Genomic DNA, 18,835 nt, shown 5'->3' on the forward strand with positions numbered 1-18,835 from the left:
TATTCAAGCTAAATAATTTAAAGTTGGCTTCACAGATAACACCAACACTACCAGAAGGTACAACATTGCTTTGGTCTCCTTTTCATTTTTGCAAGAGGTTTTAAGACAAAGAGTATGAACAGACATCCTGAAAGGTATAAACGAGGGTTAAGCCTCATTTTTTGAGCCCCTGCCTTGCCACTGCTATAGTTCTGATCATGACATACTTGTGTAATTCTACCATGAATCTTCTAAGATCTTGATGCCAATACTCCTTCAAAAGGATTGTGATCTTTTTTCAAAACAGAACAAATATTTTCTACCTTTATTATCAAACATTTACTGAGTGCCTACTCTGTAAAAGGCTGTGTGGGCAATACAAGGAATAATAAATATAGTCCCTGTGTTTTAAAAGCTTTTTATCTTTCTTAGCTTTTCTATACCTTTTACCAATAGTATAAAGGGATTCATTTTTCTTGAAAGGGTCTTTGTGTTTTAAATACTGTAGAATAGGTTGACCTTTATAAATATTCATAAAGGCACACTGTTGCTGAGTCTCTCTGGGGAACGAGGTTGAGAATACTGCGGGCTGTTCCAACAAAGTCTATGGGTTCCAATAAAGTCTGAAAACATCGAACATTCATCACGTTCCAGTCTCTGACCTAGGCACTGAGCGTTAAAAGGCAAATAAATCACGCTTCACAATCTCATGTGGGTACAAGACTCCACTTCTAATCAATTAAACCTTAAGCAGAGGTCTCTAAGGCTGTTTTCTAAAAGTCAAAAGTAAGTTGTAGCAGCAGGATTATGCTATAAATCTTGGGACAACTCTAATTATAGTGTTCTGCCTAAATGTATAGAATCAAGGTGTGCCTTTAGAGAATTTTCTTAGAAAACACTAAAAGTAGACTCAAATACTTACATGCAGTGTGTTCTGATTACACTTAATAAAATATGAGGGCAATCAGTACCAGTTATAGTATAAAATGACCTATAAATGGAGGTGTAAAATAAATGTATATATCACCTTCCTTGAAATTCAGCTCTTTGCAAACACATATGTAAGTTAACTCCTTTGGATAACATTGGAGTGAGAGTCTCCTATCTATGTACAAGGCACAAGGCAAGGAATATCTGGTATAAGCTTTACCCCCAAGGAACCAAGACAGAATTAAGGCATATGCCAATATCTATGATAAAAGGTAGAAAGTGACACATGCCATAAGAGAAACACAAGAAAAATGCTGGGAATTCAGAGAGAAAAAGTATTTCTAGCTGCCAGAATTTGGCTAGTAGAAACAAAGGGTGCTTACGCAACTGTTGGGAGCAAGAACATTCCAAAAACATGAACAAAGTACAGAGACAGGTGATGACTCTCCAGTAAACACTGTTGTGCAATTATACAGAGAAAGAGAAGGGGAAGGGTTCAGACAAGGTAAGGGTGGCATCTCCAGGCAAGATTGGAGCGAACTGGTAGAGGATCTCGTTAAGGAAAATAGACTTGAGGTTGAGCCAGACTTGCAGCCAAGATGATGTTTTCAATTAATATTTTGAGACTCCTCACTCCTCGTTCTGCTTTAAATGGAAAAAGAATAGATATAGCAATGAGAAAATTAAAATGTTATAGCAGTGATTTTAAAAAGAACATAAACACTTCTCTGTATCAGAAACGGAACCACAATGCAAATGGTAATCAGACCAAAGCCATGTAGGTGTTGGACTGTGTGGAAGGAGGAAGACATGAACCAGGGCTCAGCTCTTATAGAATAATAGAGACTGACAGGGCTCTGTGTGCAGCTAGAGTTAGAAACCAGGCTTGTGGGAGATTTACATTGGTGGCCTTCAATGAACTGCTCTCCAATGTTCGCACCCTTGTCTAATCCCCTTCCACACTGACTCTGGGCTTGGCCGTGGGCCTTGTTTGGCTAATGGGACATCGGTAAATGAGATACAGAAGAAGCTTAATAGCCAAGGGCTAGGCTGTGAAGAAGCTAGCAACACACCGAATAATGAAAAGCCACATGGAGAGAGGCCCTGGAAAACAAGAGCTCATTGTATGCATTCTGGTGGCAGATGAGTTCCCATTCCTTGGTCACAAAATCAATGCAAAACTCTGTTATTTATTAAATAATTATTTATTAGGTACCTTCTATAGGCAAGGTGTTCTCACACTGAGGACTGAGTAAATTAGACAAAATCTAGCTCTTGTTGACCGAAGGACCAAATCCATTAAGCTCACAATTTTTGCCAAACTATTACTTCCCTTAAAAGCCTTTAAATGGATTATTCGTGTCATCGCCTTTATCAAGTATCTCAGACCATATTTTAATCTCATCCAACTCTGGCCATTATGCTGTCCGATACATTTCCATTTCTACAGAGCCTCCCACCACACTGCTTTAGTCACCGATTTATGATCTGTGCTGTCATATTAATACATTCTCTGGCCTGTGGCTTAGATAATTAGGGATATCAGACATCACTGGCATTTGTTGTTTGCTTTCATCTCTTGGGGCTTCTCACATATTTTTATTTTGCAACAAGTTGAGAATTATCACATACCAAAACTATTAGTATGACAGATATTCCTGTACAATGACCAGAGAATTCTAATATGGCAATAGGCCAGTCACCCCACCTCCGCCCTGAGGACCAGCTCCATCCCAGCTCAAACCCAGACTCAGGAATCCAAGTGCAAATCTCTTGGTGGTTATTGAGGCTTCGGGAAGAATCAAGGGGAGGGGTTTTAGAAGTGCAAAGCCAGATCGCAAATAGTTTTGTCCTAACCCAGAATTCCTGAGAATATCTCCATTTAAATGGCAATTAGAAAGTCGGAACCACCAACCAAAACATGGGTTAAGTTGGTTTTAGGGCAGGCCCAGGAATCCAGGATAAACCAAGAACTTTACTCAGTCATGCTTTTCTCCTTCAGGATAATCTCTTAAATTTATAATAAAGTACCTTGTATTTTTCAAATTGTTTTCACTTATAGTATCAAATGAAATGAACTCTGAGATACAGGGAGATGAGATGATCATCCACATTCGAGAGGTGAGAAAGCTGAGCCCCATGAGGTTGCTCAGCCTCATATTACAATTAGGTGGCAGAGCCTGTCCTTAAACTCAGGTCTTTTTTCCTTGGCCAGGGTTCAGCTTCTCTTTTTATCAGTCAAGGATAAACAAAGTGACTCCTTTAACCCTGTGGTGTCCTTGAGCTGTTTTCTGCCCCAGCTCTCAAGAGAACTTAACCAGATACTATGGAGGAGGAGCGAGTAGTAGAAACTGAAAAAAAAGGGGCAAAGCAAGGAGTTGAATGCTAATACATTTAAGAAACTAAGTTATGTGCGAGAGCTTGCAGAGGCCTGCGAATCAAATAGTAAAACTAGAAGGACTAAGGCCTGTTGACATCAAAGTCATAAAGTGAGAGCAAGAGGAATGGTGACAGGAGATGAGGATTGACTGGGCCAATACCAGTAAATGATGAGGCAATGGTAATGGCATCAGAGTGGAGACTGGTTCCACAGCGAGGCCAGGCCAGGCCAGGCCAGTTGACATCAGCTGTGTCGCCAGGGTAGGGACTGAGAACTAAAGCCAAGAAACAAGCAGAGGACCCAGAGCCATAGAGAGCTTCAGAGAATGAAGGGAGAAATTGGGAACTGGTTAAAAAGCCTGAGGAGGGCAGGGATTGGCCTAGGATCCAACAATTCTACCTGTGGCTTTAAGAAAAAAAAAACTATTTGCTGTATTTCCCGTTATCTTCCTCCTTGTTATACTGCTCCACACTATTTGGCCTGAGAAACGTGGGCTACACAGATTTGATCGGGCAGTTTCCAATTGTAAAGAGGTCAAGTGTAGTGGGGAGCTAAACATGAACACAGCTCTTTATAAATGCATGATAAATACCATAACAGATTGTCTCTATCTATCTATCTATCTATCTATCTATCTATCTATCTATCTATCTATCTATCTATCATCTATCTTCCATCCATCCATCCATCCATCCATCCACCCAAGATGCTAGGGAGGGCAACAATTAAATTGTTTGCTAATAACTTAATTCTGTTAGCGTTGCTATGCCAAACTTTCGGTAAAGTCTATACCATCAACTAATTATTTGTGGGAATATTGGGGTGGGTGGGGGGAAGCAAGGGGAAAAGGTTTGTGCTCCCTTGCTGGGCAGCCATGGAAGAGAGAAGAACTGTTGAATGAAAAAGGTTTGGCCATCATGGACTAACACGTGCCACGTGACATTACTCACAGCAGATGAGACATCTTGAGATGTGAATGAGACCAAGCTGAGTGAGTACAGATATGTGGAGCCGGAGGTGGCCAGAAGAAACACACCCTTAAAGATGTCAGTGGCATCCGTGGGCTCTCCTCTGCCAAGGGATGGGCGTCAAGTCAAGTTGAATCTCAAAGGAAAGACTTGTTTCCAGCTGGTTCTTGGATCACATTTATTTAACATCGTTTAGCACCTCAAACCTTCTGAGAGCTACTCCTTCTGGCATGGAGTTTTGTTATGCCCATGTCTCTCCCTCCACCTCCTATTTTTAAATTCCTTTCTCTCTTTGATTTTTTTTTCTTAAAATTGAGAGTGGCAGCATATTAAATAACACAAAATTCGATAGCTGGAATAATGGTGTTTATTTTCTTTAAATACACTTAAATATGAAACAATAGACAGTCGTTTGGTACACTCAAAACTACAAGCTGGACAGTAATCGGAAAAATCAGTGCTGATCATACAAATCAAAATCTGCATAAGAAAGGATTGGAATAATTCACAAAGAGAGTTGCAATTAGCAAAGACTGGGAGATGATGCAAACGGTCTCATCTGCTGTGAGTAATCAGTCATGTGGCATGTGTCATTCCATGATGGCCAAACCTTTTTCATTCACTGAACAAACACAAAGGGTTACGCAGGCTCCCTCCTCTCCATCCCTCGGCGTGCAGGGACATATTCAATTAGAAGACATCTGTCAGCGAACCAGGGAATCCTCAGCTCGTGTTTAATGGAAGGTTGGTCTGGATTCCCTGCGGTAGTATGTAAAATGAAATTTTTTCTAACACCTGGAAGAAAAAGTGACAGCAACGTGGCAAAGCAGCATGCTGTTTAAAATGACAGGGATGGGGGATTTAAGAACAAAGCCGAATCAAGGATTTTCTTGACTGTGGAGCCCATGGGCTGCCCTTTTGTCCTTTGGAAAGCGGCAATGCTTGGCACACGCTGGTCTTGCATTTGTACACGTTCTGGTGTGAAAGGGGCATATGTCTTCACAGCTGTTGCAAAAGAAAATAAACATGAGACTTTAGAAGCAAGAGCTACATTTAAAGGAATAACTCTGTTCTGATTTGATTATGTTTTCCAAGTAAATTTTCCATAGTTAGATTTCTTTCTATCACCGTGGGCAGTAAACATGCAATGCACAACATATGTGACTTACTGTTGAATTGTACACTTGAAACTTATTGGATTTTGTTAATCGATGTCACCATAATAAAAAAGTAAAATTTTCAGATATGCATTTAAAATACCAATATAAAATCCTGAAAGGTTATCCCACACAGATTTATATATTAAAGCACACTCAGTAACCTTTAACTGTTCTAGTTATCAATCAATTTTTTGCTATATAAATCCAGTGATATCCCCCTCCTCAAACAGAGAAGGGGGGGACTGAACCAAAGACTCCCCCCGCCCCAACACACAAATAATTGTTTAAATCTCATCAATTTAGCCTTCGCTTAAGATCTATAAGCCAACAACGGCAGGCAGGATTTTCTTGATTTCTCAAATCATCTTCACTCTATACACTCTTGCTTATTCCTTAGCTGCCAAACCTGTTTTATTATCAAAAAGGGGCTTGTGCACTGAAAAAACAATGGCTTAATAAGGAATTCCATTGAATCAAAACAGCATTCACATTAAATGTTGATGAGTCAAGTTAAGGTGAAAATAAAAGAGACGTTCATTCACCTGCAGGTGTCTGGGTGAAATATCTTATGCTTCTGACAGCAGCTCTCCAAACTCTCTCTGCACTCAATGCAACTGCAGTTTTCCGGGTGCTGGATGAGATCTCCAGGACAGGGCGTTTTACAGACACACTCACAACGATCTTCATCGAACCTCATGTGCGGCCCGCAGAGAGCCAGTTCCTGGAGGTGAGAGTGGTCTAAACCAGAAACAACAGTGCTGATCGAACAGCTGTAGCATGGCTAACGCGATCCCCATAGCGGCTGTACACTTTACATCATTCTAGAATAACCTGGATTCACGAAATGTCCTTTCCTGTAGATTTTCACCCCTAACCTTTGCACAGAGTGAAGATTCGCCTTTAGTTTCACAATACAAAGAGAGAAATTATAAGTTCTCCCCAGTATGTGATTAAAATGCTATAAGCTGAATATTCTTGATAAGATTTTTAAGAGATTTTTAGGTTAGTGACTTGTTAGGTATCACAATCAAGTATTAGTAATAAAATATAGGATGTCTAAGGATTATGAGTCTACTCCTTCCCAGTTTTTTGGTGAAGATTAAATGGAGAGGGGAACACAAGAATTGTAGAAAAACACCTCAGACCTTCCAGACTGCAGGTAGAAACAGTGATGTATTTCCTCACTGCACATCACAACACTGATATAAAAGATACAACAGTGTTAATGAACTTAGATTTCAGACATCTGCTGGAAGATACATTCAGCTGAGATGGGAGAGCCTGAGACGTTTTTGACACACTTGGCCGACAGATACTTCTAGAAAGTACACGAAACAACTAAATAACTATGACTCCATGTCCAATTCTGATCATCGGGTTGAAATTCATTGCAAAAAAATGGAAGAGAGAAACTTCAGAAGAACCTGACTATGCAACCTTAGCATTATCAAGGTTTTGGAGCAAAGTACACAATTAGTTTCTTCCCTAAAACTGCTTCTCTCCGGTGGTGGTGCCATTGCTCTTGACTCATCCGCCATATTGAGCTTAATCACCATGTCCACGCAGTTCTGGCTCCCTGAATTGGTTCTTTCTTTTTCATCGCCACTGCCACTGCCTCAATTCAGTCGGTACTTTGTACTTTTTGTGCAGACAGCTGTCACTCATTTGCCAATAAAAGTTTTCCTCCTTGAACCCATTCTCTACAAGGTTATCAAATGCAAATCTAATCACATCTCTCTGCTGCTTTAAGTACCTTAAAATTCCCCCCTTTCTTCCACGATAAAAGCCAATTTTCCCACCAGAACGTATAAGATCCTCCATGAACTGAAGCCTACTCACCCCCTAGATTCCTCTCTCTTTGTTTCCCTGTCTCTTTTCCTCCCTCCCCCCACCACCCTTTCTCTCTCTCTCTCTCTCTCTCGCTCTCTCTCGCTCTCTCTGTTCTATCTATACCAGATTATAGTACGTTTTGTTCCCCTGATATGCCAGGGTCCCCATGCCTTTGGCGTTTACTTCCCTCTGCTAGTTATTCCTTCCTCCTCTTTCCTAAATTCTGTAAGTTTAGCCAAGTGCCCTTGCCTTGTGCATATTTCCATCCTGTTTTTCTTACAGTGCTTACATTTGGCTGTTTATTTCTCTGTTTCCTCCATTAGTTAAAAAATCCTAAAGGTTATAGAGACCAGGTGTCCTCGTTCTGGTATAAAGAGTTACTTGATAAACATTTGTTGAGTTTATTTGGTGTAATAAAATGGTCCTGAAGCCAGCTAGTGTATAGAGACCCGGAAGAATCACATCCAGTATTCTAAGACATTGGATTAAACTGTATGTTCTTGCCAATATCTGGCCATTGATGATACATCAAAATAGCAACCTCGTGCCATCTGATCTCATAGTGTTAACTGCTCCGTGGTTGATGATCTTTGAGGGATGATACAGAATGGATGTTAGAAAGCGAGATCTGGGGAGACGCCATTCTGAATTATGTGAAGAGAAAAAAAGGTGAGTTTTATAAGCCATCTATCTGCCCAGTAAGGCAGATGTCCTTTGGGGGCAAGACGTGAATAGATCGTTAAAGGGTAGTTAAGGAACAGTTGAAAGATTTGCGTGGATCACAAGGTGGCAGTAGAGACTCATTCAGAACACTTCAGGCAGGACCATCTCCATTCTTGGACGGGTGGTTCGGGGAAACACGATGCACTAGGTGTTTGCTGAACATCCACAGGGCAGTTGGCAGAGGCTGACCTCAGTCCTTCGGGCCAAGTTAAAAGTAACAGAGACTGGATGCAGGAGAACCGAGTGAAGCAACAACTAGCTTAGGGCGATGCTCTGAAGTATTACATATTGATTTCAATCTCGGGGAGGTTGATGATGGGATACCAATGTGCTCTGTTCCCAGCCCTGTTCCACTTATCATTTTTATCAATATAATGATGTAATTTTTCCAAGTAAGAGTTTGTAGTTATGGCTATCTCGAGGGATTTAAACAACAGAATCGAGACTCCCCGATTTTTCTTTATTTTGGTATTGTTTGGGTTTCTTTCTTTCTTTCTTTTTTTTTTTTTTGTAACAGTTTAGAGTAATGACCTAAATCTAACAAGATGAAATTAAACTGAACTTGGATTCACTAACCCCTATGTGCTCATTCAGGGAAGAGGTCATTGCAGAAAAGGCAGTTGGCTTAACAGTGACGTGTGTGCAAAAGGTGTTTAGTGAACAGTAAGCTCAGTATATGTTATCAGTTTGATGAGGCTACTGGAGAGGGGACCATGAACTTGACTCACATTAACTGAATTATGGGAGATGAAACTTAGACATGATGGTAATCCAGGTTACCTCTCACTACCATCATTGCTACAACTTCCCAAAAGGTCTCCTGCCTATTTTCCTGCCCCGGGGCCAACCCATCCTCTTCTACACTGTCTCTGGGTTGATTTTGTTAAAATTCTAATAGAAACTGTCACTCTCCTGCTTGAAGTAGTTGAATGGTTTCCCTTTGCCCTTAGCATCACATCCAAGCTCTGGGACAAAGTTCCCTGTGAACCTCTTCCCGTTATGTCCCCATGTAGCCACGCTGAACTTCTTCTGGCACCCCGATATGCTATGTTCTTTCACCTCTAGTCCTGAGCACTCATTCCTCACCCCCTTTGCTCAGAGCACTTCTCTCCTTCCCCTCTACTCTTTCCACCGCCGGCACTCAAGTGTATCGCTGACTCTCTCCTCAGGAATTACCTGTAGCAGAAAGAGACAGCCTGCCTCACCCAAGGTTACGTCCTCTCCCTTCCCTAGGCAGCCCAGATCCAATGACCAGTCCAGAAGGCCCAGCCTCTTTGCCTTGATTTGGAACATCACTCCCCACCCCAAAGGCCATTCCAGCTTCAACTCCCCATGGGATTGGCTGACACCTCTTAGCCACCGCAATGCAGTTCAAATTTTCCTTCTGCCCAGTCCTGACTCCATCTCACATTTTAATGCATTATGCCTGTAAGGAAACCTCCCGAGCACAAATCTCCCAGAAGCTGTGCACCAGAGAAATCTCAACTAGAACAGCCTTTAAGTTCAATGTACATTGCCTCCCACAATGACCTTCTAACATTATTTAAAAATGAGTCATGTGGACAAAGAATTATGTTCATTTTACGTGGCTCTATAAAGCAAAACCGGAACCAATGAGTTTGAGGCTCTAGAGCTGGGTTTTCCAGCATGGTAGCTCTAAGTCCAAATTGAGATGTGCTATAAGTATGAAGTACACACTGGATTTCAAAGACTTAGCACAAAAAAATAAGGATATCTCATTAATTTTATATTGATTGCATGTTAAAATGAAACTATCTTTAATATGTTGGATTAAATAAAATATATGCAAATTCATTTCACTTGTTTCTTTTGACCCTTCAGTGTGAATATTATAAAATATTACATATGTGACTCTCACTGTAATTCCATTGGACAGTTCTGTTCTGGAGAGAGAGGTTTAGGTTCAGTATGGTTTCCTAGCAACGAGAGTGTAGCCAGAGTAATTGAGCTGCCTCTGTGGGTGGCGAGGTTCCCCACAACTGATGCATATTCTAGCAGAGGATGGCTGAACACTTGGTAGGAAAGACGTAGATGACATTCAAGATCTGCATGGGCATTTATACTACACGAACTTTAAGTTCCCTTTAAACCCTAGGTTGAGCTTTCAGGACAACATTTAGAAGGAAGCTGAGAGACAGAAATACAGCAAGTAGGGTGTTACTTATGGTTTCTAGGGACAGATTCCTTAGAGTCCAATCTTTAACTAGTCTTGCTTGTAGATCAATGTTTAAAACAAGCAAGGTTCTAATTGCACGATTCCTTGCAATTTTTTTTTTTTTTGCAGTGGAATCATGTCAAGTTCTTTAGGAAATAAACAAAAACTGCATTCATTTTCAGCCAAATGTTCATCACTAAAAATCATAGCATGAATTATGAGCACTGATGATCACCTATCTCGTTTGGTTCCCAACTCCTCTTAGCTCAATAGCTGTGTTTTGCTTTAACTTTGCCTTAGTTTCAGAAAGAGTTTTCTCTTAATCCCACTTTCTCTCATATTATTGGCATGTTTTCACATAACACAGTTAAAAGAAACCAACAGGTCCAAAATTACGTTCTGGTGAAAATTTTATAAAAATAAATTAGTGTTTAGTTCTAAAATGGCTTTCATTAAAGGTTACCATCCCCTTTCAAATTCAATGTTTTGGGATGCTCTAATTACTTTGGGCTTTTCCTTAAGATTAGAAAGCAGATGATGCATGGGTGGGCTTACAATATAATTATAATATACAGGGTTCTGGGATCTGACTACTTCTATCACTCCTAGCTATGAGACCTTGAGAAAATTACTAGATATCTTAGTGTGTCCATTTTGTAATTGTAAAAAAGGAGATAATAATAGTATATTACAGGATTATTGTGAGAGTATAATGAGTGTATACATACAAAAGACTTTCAACACTGTCTGGCCATAGTAAGCACTCAATAAATGTTAGTTTCTATTGTTATTTTCATTATTACTATCATTATTTCACATTGCTCTCATTACCTTCCATTCCAGGAAGTGGATTCTCCTCCTGTAAAACGCATTTACATTTGTTGCTATCCCACAGCATGTCAATAGGACAGAGTTGCTTGGAATGGGAACAGCTAAGAAAAGAAGAAAAAAAATTTTAAATCTTTCAAAAGCTTTCAGACCTTTGGAACTTTTTTTTTTTTAAGTGTCGAACAAATTTCTGAGCAGAGAATAGTTACAATTTTTAAGGAGCTTAATTCATATTTATGAACTATATGTTATTAGATAGTAATTCTGTAATTACAAACATTCTAATTAGAAACCTTTGGAAACTAAACTGTAATTTCGGAAAGTTGTAATCTTTTAAAGAAGATTGGTGCTAAAAAGATGTAAATGAGATGACGGCAGAGCTTGTTTACCAAAAGTAAATATTGTTCTAACATACAACCTAAGTAAGCATTATCTTCTTTAAAATGGAGATGAGGACATTGGCCAGTTTATATATATATATAAACTTTCTTTTCTGCTTAAGAAAAGTTGAGGTGTCTTCTTGGCTCAGTGTTAATTAACACATAAGCACCCGCTCTCCACTCACACATGTGTTTACGTTTATAAAATCTAAGTAAGTACCCAACTTACTTTATGTTTTTGCTCGGTGCTTGTAACTTGCCCTTTATTTGTTTCTCAATCTTTTTTCCAAATCAGCGATTCTTACCTTTGATTTCAGACCACTTAAGTGTGTCATAATTTGTGTCACAAAGAATCACAAAATACTCTCAAGGAAATTCCAAAGTCAAGTTAATTTTAAGTCACTTTAATTTAAAATAAGAATTTTCCATTTGGTAATATTAAGAGGAAGGGTTAGAAAATTGCTAAACTCAGATGCAGATAGTTTTGTCACTCTTCAGTGATTCAAGGAACCTTTTATTTCTTCCTAATTTGGGGACCGAAATGTATAAACAGCCTGAAATGAGTTTTATCTAATGCTTGTTCTGGAATGAGGGAACGTGTGCCAATTTGAGGCTGGAATTAAGTTTTACAAATGCATTAGACTGTGTGTATTAATAACAGTGGTGTCCACAAGTAGACAGGTTGAGTTCATAACCACTGAGTTTTCTGGGCCTACTGCAATGTACATCTAACACCTAATAAAAAATATATATTTGCCAAAGTTATTATCGGTAGATCTGGGTTAGAAGCTAAAAGATGAAGAACTCGAAGAGAAAGTGATGACTCTATAATTAATTATCCTCCACAAACAGCTCTGGCAGAGGGAAAAACAAGTATAATTGAGTACAAGAGATGCTCACCGATCTTCTTCTGGGACCTGGATGGATCTTCTGATAATGGAGTATGGATGGCGGGGAGCCGTCGATAAACACTTACAACCTGTGTGGTTGGCAACTTTAACAGGCACTAACTCGGGTACTGATGTCAAAGGCACTGATATCTCAAAGAGCTAGAGTAGAGAAAGATAACCATAATACATACATATTTTTTAAATAGTAATTTCTACAAGTCTGCATTTTCGCCATTGTCTTTTATGGTAATGACTTCAGCCAAGTTGTCCATTAAGAACAGAACAAATAAGGATATAGGCTGGCAGGGTGGAAGGAATGCTGAATGGAGGGAGTGAGGAGACCAGGGGTTTATCCAACTTTACCAAGTATTTAAGCTCGGTCAAACCTCTTAACTTTTCTATGTTACTGGTATCCTTGTAAAATGGCCCATTAGTCCCTGCTCCAGCTTTAAATTTGAGTGTAAACAGGTAGGAATAAATGAAATTATAGCTGTGAGGTTTGAAACCATGGTGGCTAGATTCTTGTTCGAAATAACTTATGTATCACTTCTCATACCATTTCCGTTGAAGGAATATAGTTTCCTGTTCCTTGACTTTAGACTTGGCCATGTGACTTGCTTTGGCCAATAGAATGTTAGCAGACATGATACAACTACAAACTTGAACTGTGGCTGCTTTGTGGGGCTTGTTTTCTCATGTGTATGCTGTAGCCATGAGAAGAGCATGATGTGGCAAGGCTTTCTGGTCCAACGGATAAGAGATACAGGGAACAGACCTGGACTCAACCCTCAGCTTGATGTCAAGCCCAGTCAAACCCACTCTAAACTAACTGAACCTCAGATACATATAAAAATAAGTCTTTGTTGTTTGGAGGTCCTGAATTTCAGGGTGTTTATTAAGCAGCATTACATAGTAATAACTGACAGATACAAGGTCATCATGCCCAACCACTTAATTATGTATAACATGAATATCATTCTATGTTTTTATATGCCTGGCCTCATTGTAAGTATTGTTATACTAATTCATTTACACCTCAAAACAACATGATAGGGTGGTTTTTTTGTTTTGTTTTGTTTTGTTTTTTAAATTATCCTCCCTGCTCTCTATGGGTGAAGAAACAGATGTACAGGGAAGTTATATCACTCACCTAAGGCCACATAACTATTAATTGGAAGAGTGTAGGTTTGAACCCAGGTAGCCTATTTTAGAGCCAGAGGTGATACTCTTAAGAATATACCTTATTACTTTTTTGGAATTAAATTGCTTCAACTGGAAGAAGCAAGGTAGGAATCCTGGCAGGTAGAATTTAGAGAAATGTCAATTACTTTGTTTCTATAGTGATTCTGTGATATACGGATAAATTAGAACTTGATTTAATGCTCTTTCCATTCAATCACCATTCCATGTAGTCCTTACTACATATTCATTTATTCACTTTGTTCGTAAGAGATATTTCATCAAATAAACCATAACTGAGATGACAAGTAGTTTTCTTAAAAAAAAAAACACTATTAAAATGTTTGAATATGCATATTTGGCAAGAAAAACTGCTGTACACTTATACTTAAGTGCATTCTTTAAAACTAATCATTTGTTGAGTACAACAGTCAAAATAAAATACTCAACTCTCTATTAAGTGGAAACAATCCATTAAAGTTGTGTTTATTCCGACCTTTTAATATATAATGGAACTTGCACGAGTTTAAGAGAGTGTTTTTAGAGTGTTTACTTTGCATAAACTTCATCTTCTTGCGAAATTTTTCAGCTATGCTCTAGGGGATAACACGGTCATGAACTAAAGCCTCTTACGTTATGCAAGATTTGTTTCTACTGACATTTGATGTTTAGCCATAGTTATGTTATTTTCTATCTGATTATCAAATAGTAGAGGTCAGAATTTTTATAAGTTCCACAATTCTCTAAAAGGATTTAGACAAAGAAACTACAGTTTAGGGGGGTATTTTAGGGCACGGGGGAATAAAATTAAGGATAAGTTAACCTCTTACCGAACAAATCAGTATCCTAGTCTTTCCATCCAATTAAGATAATTATGTCACATGGATCTATTTGGTGTATATGTAATTTTATGGTACTATTATATAAATACCGTATGTATGTATACAGGAGAAAGACCATGTAGGCAAATACAACAATTAGATGAATATATCAACATGCATGAAGAATTTGCAACATAGAATCAAAAGCAATGTAGTTTGACTTATAGCTTTTTAATGTTTTCCTAAGTTTGTTATTATTGCTTCTCTATGCCACATTTACTACATTTTACAACAATATGGTAACGGCAAAAAGAAAAACTTATCTACAGGACAAAAGGGATTTTATAAAATGGAGAAGGAAGAATTATTTTTTTCATGGGACTGCAGAATTACTTCTAAAGGTTTTTTGTACTAGATATTTTCTATTCGCTACTCCAAAGATGCCAGCCTCTCTCCTTCCTTCCCCACTGGGATCTGTGTCCTAGGATGCTGACCTCCATGGACTGCATCTCTAGCTCCTCTTGTCTACGGCCACACCACCTTGAACGTGCCCGACCTCTTCTGATCTCGGGAGCTAAGCAGGGTCAGGCCTGGTTAGTACTTAGATGGGAGACCACCTAGGAAGACCAGGTGCTGAAGGCATTTAAAATTAATAATAATAATAATAATAATAATAATAATAATAATAATAGTTCCTCTTGCCCCCTCTACTCGCTGCCCCCAACTCCTTGCCAGGCTAAGGGTTGGCAGTGGCCACCACTCCTCTAGCCAGTCCAGCAGCTCTCTTTTGCACTTTCTCTCCGGGTCCCATAATGGCTCCATCTCCTTGTCCCTTCAGTCCAAAGGTGGGAACAGCTCCCCCTTTTGGCTAGCTCTGGGTACTGCACTAGCCTTTCCTCCTTCCCCTAACCCATTCCACGCCCTTCCATGAACTCTTTTCAGTCACTCCATTTAAACAACACAGAACCTAAAACACAAGTCAGTGCAGCTATTTTCGTTCTTTTTAACACCTGTTCTAGTAACTTCCATCCGATTTTCTGATTCTTGACATCATAGTGTCAGAGAAACAGTAACCGATGAGTTCAGGCTCTGGAGTCTCGCAGACCTGGATCGGAATCCCAGCTCTGCCATAAGCTACTTCTCTGAGCCTCAGTTTCCTCATTTATAAAGAAGGATAATCAGACGCCCTTTTAGCTTATTTCAGGGGTTGAATGAGACAACGCACATATAGTATTTAGCGTAGTGCCTGGCAATGAGCTTAGTTGCAGCTGTCAACGCTATCGTCATCAGGGCTTCGGAGGGGGCTCTCTTGCTGATGTCCTCATACCTGTTTGGAAACGTACGATGTGCTCGTGTTCATACAGATGAGGCTCTCTTCATTGCAGCAGCCGCCACACCGGAACACGTTCACGCAGGGAGGCTTGAAGAACCTGTTGGTGCTCCTCCCCAGCTCACTGGCGACCTCCACGCACGTCTCTCTAGGGCTGCACTGAGTTCTTTGCCATTCCTCATCTATAACTGCAGAGAGGAAGATCATTGGGGCCAGCAGAACAAACAGTCCTGACATGTCAGCGTGAGCCAGGCTGATGCTGGACATGAGCATTTCACATGTGTGACGCTGGTTTATTTCACTAGATGGACATTTTTTGTCAGTCCTATAACCAAAGATTGTTTGCAGAAAAATTAAAACCAAAATCTGTGTTCCTTCCTGTGTATATAATGCCTTTATAGAATATGATTTTATTTTTCTTTGGTGAAGAACACCATATCCTGTATATAACCACACTGGGTACATCTGGAGAAGCTGGCTAATAAGGAAGAAATGGAAGCATGTAAAGAAATAACATGTAAGTGTTATTTATTAAACAATTTACGACAAAACTAAATAGCATTGCTTCTACTTGAAGCCAGGAGCGGGTAGGTTTTAGCACCATCAAGGAGTATATTTCTGTTGGTCGCTTAAGTAACTACAGAATGATTCAAACCTGGCAAACACACAAATGGAAATAATCTTTTATCAAGTGAGAGTTTTCTTATTTACAAGTACCAGGACTAATATTTATATAAAATGATGAAATCAGATGTTTCATTTTGATGGAGGGAGAAATATTTTGGCCATTCTAGCAAATTTAAGAAAAAGAAACAAGCCTCTGAGAATAAAAAAGATTATATACAATCTCATAAAACAGCACTTGCTTTTCTCTCAGTTTATTTTTTTTTAGTTAGATTTGAAACTTTGATAATGTTGTATAGCCTTTCTATGGATGTTTTTGGGAAATAATTTGATTTTACAATAGAGACATTTAAACGCATTCTTTCAGCTGGCCACGGAGCTGTAGAGTTTATATCAAGAGAATACAGCAAAAGTGATAGGATGCCACTTCTATGATTATATTAAAAAAAAGACCGCGACTTCCGTCTTGCTAGCAGTCTCCATCTCTTGCTGGCACTCCTCTCTTCCTCTTTTCTTTATGGCTCGCAGGCTTGGATGAAGCAAGCTGTCATGTTGGAAAGGTTGGAAAGGAACTGAGGGTGGGCTCTGGCCAACAGCCAGTGAGTGAGGAACTAAGTCCTGTCAACAACCACTGACTGAACTTGGAGGCACATTCTGCCTCAGTTGAACCTTGAGATGCTGCCTGCGGCCCACGGGGACACCTTGACTGTAGCCTCTACAGAGACGTTGAAGGAGAGACATCTATCTATCTAGGCCATGTGTGCATTTATGACCCACAGAAACCGTGACATAAAAAATGTTTTAAGAAGCTAAATTTGGGGGTAATGCGTTATGCTGCAACAGATTAGCTCTTCTCCATTTTTACTCCATCTTCAAAAATTTGTATTGGTCTCTCACCAGATTATTCTGAATTCCTGTATATGTGAACAAGTTCCCACTAGAGGAGACAGAACTTCTGCAGATATATTATCGTTGGAGATGAGACCCTAGTCTCTAAATTATTCCCTTCAAACATCTTTCCTGATCCTTCTCCCCCCTTAATCTCAATTTTCCTCAGCTGTTACTTCTTCAATCACTGAAAACACAAAATACAAGATGTTCGACCAGCTGAGAAACGTTGTATATACTACACAAATTTGCTTAAACTCTGTTTTTTTTTTCAAAATAAAATCTATCCTAAGAAACTTTTTAAATTTTCTGATTTCGAATGTTTACCTAAAGACCCCGAAGGCTGTAAACAGAAGAGATAAATTACCTCATTAGGTGTTAATATGGGTATCATTTAATTCACTATTATAAATCATGAATCCTGGAAAAAACAAATAATTGACTTGTAAAAATATTCATTTAAAATTCTACTTAAATGTTGCTTTCCATTTGCTTTTTCATATGTAAAATCAAGTTTTGAAAGTTGGAGCGGTAAGACTTTAATCAGAATTGTGTGGAACTATGACCAGTACCACTGAATAAAGGCTTCATTACCCAACTATTCTTTACTGTGGCCCAACAGAGCTGCTCTGTCTCCAAGATCACCCTGGAAGCCATGAGAGAGAGCTAGTACCAAGTTATAATTGATGTAACAAACCCATATGATAATTAATGCCTTCTAACTTAGTAAGAACTTCAGATGATTCCCCACGTAGAGACATTTTAAAGGTTTTTAAATGTTTCTTAAAAACAGTTTTATACTTTTTTATGGTATCCTCCTTAGAAATGTCAATGTCACTGACTTTTTTTGGTCACCTAGTCTGGGTTTTATGGTAATGCTTGTCTACCTCCACCTTCACAGGCCCTCCTGGGGCCTTCAGACAAGTAATCTGATTAACGGCTTAGATCTCAGGTGTGGTCTGACTCCTTTGCTTGCATTAAGTCCATGCTAATTCACCACATAGAAACAACTGGAGCTACAAACCTCTGGCTAACTGGGTTCCAGGCCATGGTTTCAACGAGCTCAGCTCATTCGATATCCGGTCAGTCATACACATGAGCACAAAGAATTCCCTTTGCACTCCTGCCCATAGTGCAGCCAAGGGATTTATCCCTGCCTATGCACAGCCTTTCCCACAGCCAATGACAGCAGCCTATGCAACATCATCCTCTTTTTACAAATGCAAAAATACATACATACATACAACTCTAGAAAGAAAGAAAAGAATAATTTTGGCTTAGTGGTCCATTTGAATTATGCAATAGATATAATGTGTTACCAAGTAATCATATCTTAATCAAATCTAAAATGCTAGATCGACGATGCCATGGTGGCATCTTGTGTTGTTTTGATAAGTCATCAAAAATGTTAACTGCCTAATCGGAGGCCACATGACTTTATTTGGCAAGCATTTTGTTCCTTATGGAACATGACATACAGACAATGGTTTTCTTATAAAGAACTGCCATAATTTACAAGGGAACAATCATTTCCTTTATTTCAAATTATGTTTTCTAGTCTGCAGTTTGGATTCTTTCATCCAGAGAGTTCCCCATCCGTTTCTCCCCTAGCAATACCAGTACACATCGTTATAGCTCACCTTCCAATTTCAACTTTTCAGTTTTACTAAAAAAAAAAAAAAAAATCACAGAATTTTGAATAAGAAAGCTATACCTAAACAATTAGTTTTTATCCATGTATGTATGGCT

General features: G+C 39.2%; 1 protein-coding gene and 1 pseudogene across 1 annotated transcript in view; one reads left to right on the forward strand and one right to left on the reverse strand.

The window, feature by feature from the left end:
* Window positions 1-2,127: 2,127 nt before the first annotated feature.
* VEGFD (vascular endothelial growth factor D) overlaps window positions 2,128-18,835 on the reverse strand; it is a 35,714-nt gene continuing 19,006 nt past the window's right edge. The window contains exons 3-7 of the mRNA XM_016118963.2: window positions 15,572-15,762; window positions 12,255-12,403; window positions 10,978-11,078; window positions 5,960-6,155; window positions 2,128-5,262 (exon numbers count right to left, since the gene is read on the reverse strand). Of these exons, the coding sequence (XP_015974449.2) occupies window positions 5,136-5,262; window positions 5,960-6,155; window positions 10,978-11,078; window positions 12,255-12,403; window positions 15,572-15,762 (764 nt within the window). The 3' untranslated portion in view covers window positions 2,128-5,135. The remainder of the gene's footprint in view (window positions 5,263-5,959; window positions 6,156-10,977; window positions 11,079-12,254; window positions 12,404-15,571; window positions 15,763-18,835) is intronic.
* LOC118608267 lies at window positions 14,768-14,886 on the forward strand (annotated as a pseudogene).

This window comes from Rousettus aegyptiacus, unplaced genomic scaffold (assembly GCF_014176215.1).
Source record: "Rousettus aegyptiacus isolate mRouAeg1 unplaced genomic scaffold, mRouAeg1.p scaffold_m13_p_9, whole genome shotgun sequence".
Classification (NCBI taxonomy): Eukaryota; Metazoa; Chordata; class Mammalia; order Chiroptera; family Pteropodidae; genus Rousettus; species Rousettus aegyptiacus.